The following is a 4016-nucleotide window of genomic DNA, read 5'->3' as shown; positions in this document are numbered from 1 at the left end:
GTTCTACACGTGAGGACTTGGTAAATCCCCTACCACTACAAAGGCATCAATTCATCATAAATTGCAGCAGTTTTGTTGCCAAAATAATCGAAGAAATTCTCCGTGAAAAATAATAATACGTGTGTGAGTAAGATTTTATATTGATGTTATTTTCTCATGTATTCATTGCCTTGTAGTGATTAATAAACCACAAACTAGAAGGAACACATCAATGCATGAAAAATCCGAGAAGATATACAAATGTTCAACTTGGGAGTACATTGACAATTTATTGTAGTCTATATAGTACATTCTCAGACCAAATTTCCTGGTCCACCATAGTACATATGCATACCATGTTTATTAACTTCATAACCATCAACACTATATTTCTTTAAATCACTCGTGCCAACAATGTCTTTGTCTTTATTTGGGGTTACAAGCTTGCTATTACCGTCAACAATTTGGATGTTTCTCATAAAAGCTGCTTTTCCATACCCTTCAGTAGCAAAATGCCCACTACCAATTTGTGGAGAGTGTGATGAAGCTGTCGGGCCCGAAACTTGCCCACCCCAAAATGAGAAATTTCCTTTATACTTAATTTGAGAGAATAGTGAATTTGGCCAATATCCAATTAGTGTTTTCTCTTCACCATACGCCACCCACCAATTCTTTGTTTTTGGATCCTAAGATAAATTAGAATGCAAAATGAATGGTTATTTAACACAAAAGAGGATACCAAATCATCCCCATTACTATTCTAATTAATATTATTGTGTGCATGCATTTGCTTCTATTCTCCTAAGGATATCTCATAATCTTTTGACATAAAAAAGGATAAACAACAAGACAACATATATGTCAATCTCTCAAGGTCAAATGTTTTCCACAATTAAAACTACTTGGAGTATGTGTTATTTAAAAGGTAAGGTGGTTGTTTATTTTATTTTCTAGCCATGTTCTTGATGATTTGTCAAATGCATGTCGAAATATGGTATGAGGGTGCAGAATAATATTAAACAACCCTATTTTTGGCTATTCTTAGAAACACAATTGATATCACATTGACCTGCCTAAATTGGTTATGCAGATCAACTAAGTCAAGTAAGATTATTTTTCACATGCATCATTAGTAAACCATATATACGAAATCATAATTTCAATGAATAAGAGAGGACCTTGAAAATTAAAATGTCTATCACATATTGTGGTCCATTGTAGACGGAAACAGGAAGTACTCTTCCTCCAAGACCAACACGATGGCTAACTTGGACAAAACCAGGACAAGTGTGATCGTAGCAGGACTTCTTTAGTATGACATCACGCTATCATCCATGTTCATTCAAAGGTACAAACAAACTGTATTAGTTTATGTTTGCAACTTCATGCGATAAAATTATGTAGATGATAATGTGTATTCGAGGAAATATTGTGAATTACCCAAGCAACATGAAACCTCGCAAAGCCATCACCAGTGTAGCTTGGTGCTACCGAATAACAAGCTACTACACTTTCAATATGACCCATTGGTCCATTATCAATTTGCATCCCTGATTGACTAATATCCTTGCTATCCTTTTTCACCTTTGGCTCATACACATTTATTGTTGCTCGCACCCCAAACAAATCATCCGAATATTTGATTCCAGCCACCTACAACAAAAAGAATGTTGGTAAAATGTGATGATTAAATATTAAGGTTATATTGATAAGTCATGTATCATATGGCTTATGAAATCAACTACTATAACTTACTCGTATGAAGAAAGATTTTGAGAGAATATTGCATATCAAACCCTTCAAAAAGGTCTTGGAAAAACATAGTTAAACAAATGGAATTACTACATATGGGATTGAAAGAACATCAATACACACCATACTATTTAGTTGAAAAACTATGTGAATTATTCAATACTAACTACTCAAATTTCTAATTTTGTGGCCCTCCGTATGCGTGTGAAGTGGTAGAGCTAGAATTGAAGAAAATTTTGAGCGAATATTTTATTCCACAACATGGAAAACTTTGGCATTTATAATTTCCCCAAAATATGTAATACAATTACACATTGACATTATGTTCAAATTAAAATAACTTAAATCTTAGAATAGCTAGCGGTAGCATCAGCTTGGCAACACATCGGCTAGTGCAAAATCCGGCGTGGTAGTAGCTTTGTAGCCATGAACAGTAAGCTGAGGTGGTTCTTGTGGCACCATAGCACAGGGGAACAATGAGTTTGTATCGTGGCGGGGGGTAGCTGAGAAGGTAACAGAGTATGGCAGAGAATACGAGTCACCTAATAGGGAGAAACATTACACATGAGGCTAGGGGCACAAGATCTAAATAGAGACATGCGTTGGTTAGGGGGCATGTTTGCCAATTACATGGGATGGACCAAGCGAGCTTTACGCCTTTTTGTGCCTAGGTTATGAGGGTTGTGGGTTAAACACTCACCGCAATTTAAAATTTGCCAGGCTCCTGGGTCATAGCTCTCCTCTTGTGTGTGACCATTGAAATGATATTTCATGATTAGATTTGATAATTTTTTCCATGTTTGTGGTCAACACACTATAAAGTTTCTAGTCACATAACTTGCAAGATGCATAGTCAATGATAACTAGATCATTCTAACAATAAAAGAAGACAACTCACCTCTAGTTGGTCATCGTTGTTCATCTCTTGATCCATAATGTGTACTGCTATTTGGTCCCTTCTATTATTACGTAGTACTGGGACCGTTCCAGGTGGGCATTCGACAAGAGATAGATGCGCAACTTGTAGAAAGGGATATTTTCTGTTTTTTCCAACTGGTAAAGAACTTGGTTCCATCTGTTCCATAAGAGAAACTTGATCACCATATTAGTCATATATACATAAATTGTGTAGTTCAATCCATCACCAATGAAGCATCTACATCATATGGTTTATTTCTTTCACTCTAACTTCCAATGTTTGGTAGCATAATATATGTAGAGAAGATATATGAATTATGATTTGAACATAAATGTGAGTATAACAACCTATGCTATGGAATATTAGGCCATGTTTGGTAACAGGGAGTAGACTAGAAAAGGTCCCTTTTAGTCCCTATGTAACCAAACATAGGGGGGCTTTTTCTTAAGGGACTAGAAAAAGACTCTACTCGAGGGTCTTTTTTCTTTAGTCCCTGGGACTAAAAAAAGTCTAGCCCCTTCGAACCAAACACCCCCTTACAATTTAAAACTAATTATTATCAAAAAAATACATGTTTCTCCTAATTTGTTGCCTAAGTAACATTCATATATCGATGGAAACTAACTATTCATTTATGTCCACATACACGATCGTACATTTGAGCAAATAATGGTTCAAAATCATATGTTTATGAACGTCGTGTACCTGAATTTTGTGATCTTTTAACAATGGGTGGTCAAAAGCTGGTTGGAGATTCAAATTAACGCAATCATACACATCTCCACCTTCCATCTAGTTTCAAGTTTAGTCTGCTTGTTAGTCACACAAACCAATGCTACATATAAAAATAAAATGTGTAATTGTTCTTACCATGATGGTTTTATTAACTCCTCGATGGGTGAGGATCTCGCGAGTATTTTCCCTTTGGATTACAGTTCTTGTACTAATCCCTTGGGTGACAAGAATAAGATATGATAGAAGAAGGAGCCCTCTAGTAGCTTTTCTTTCCTTCATTTTTGAAACCTTGAATGTTTGATTTTCATAGTGCACATACAACCATATTTATAATCTTTCTAGCCTACCAAAAGTTAAATGGATGCCACTAATGCAATTAGTGCCATAAGATCAGATTTCTTCATATGTATATAGGACCATATTATTAATTGCATAATATAATCATTTGTTTTGCACTATATGATTCTAATTTATTACATAGTAAATCTCAAATTGTTAATGCCTCGCATATACAACCTTGTTTATAATCTTTCTAGCCTACCATAAGTTAGTTGGTTGCCATTAATGCAATTAATATCCATAAGATGATATTTCTTTATATGTATAGACAACCATATTAATAATTGTATAA

General features: G+C 34.9%; 1 protein-coding gene across 1 annotated transcript; it reads right to left on the bottom strand.

Moving 5' to 3' along the window:
• Positions 1-219: 219 nt before the first annotated feature.
• LOC123439415 lies at positions 220-3692 on the bottom strand. Its single transcript, XM_045116133.1, has 6 exons — positions 3521-3692; positions 3356-3442; positions 2630-2806; positions 1420-1632; positions 1158-1304; positions 220-665 (listed from the first exon to the last, which is right to left on the bottom strand). Exons 1-6 carry the CDS (start codon positions 3662-3664, stop codon positions 294-296), a joined length of 1140 nt encoding a protein of 379 aa, XP_044972068.1. The 5' UTR covers positions 3665-3692; the 3' UTR covers positions 220-293.
• Positions 3693-4016: the final 324 nt, after the last annotated feature.

The sequence above is a fragment of the Hordeum vulgare genome, chromosome 3H (genome assembly GCF_904849725.1).
Source record: "Hordeum vulgare subsp. vulgare chromosome 3H, MorexV3_pseudomolecules_assembly, whole genome shotgun sequence".
Lineage (NCBI taxonomy): Eukaryota > Viridiplantae > Streptophyta > Magnoliopsida > Poales > Poaceae > Hordeum > Hordeum vulgare.
This window is presented reverse-complemented; position numbering and strand designations above follow the sequence as displayed.

Excerpts from the sequence above, each read along its gene's own strand:
- LOC123439415 (XM_045116133.1), bottom strand. The coding sequence starts at position 3,664 with ATGAAGGAAAGAAAAGCTACTAGAGGGCTCCTTCTTCTATCATATCTT. Across the intron at positions 2,807-3,355 it reads TAAAAGATCACAAAATTCAG|ATGGAACCAAGTTCTTTACC; the intron begins GTACACGACGTT and ends CTTATGGAACAG. Across the intron at positions 666-1,157 it reads TAGACATTTTAATTTTCAAG|GATCCAAAAACAAAGAATTG; the intron begins GTCCTCTCTTAT and ends AATTTATCTTAG.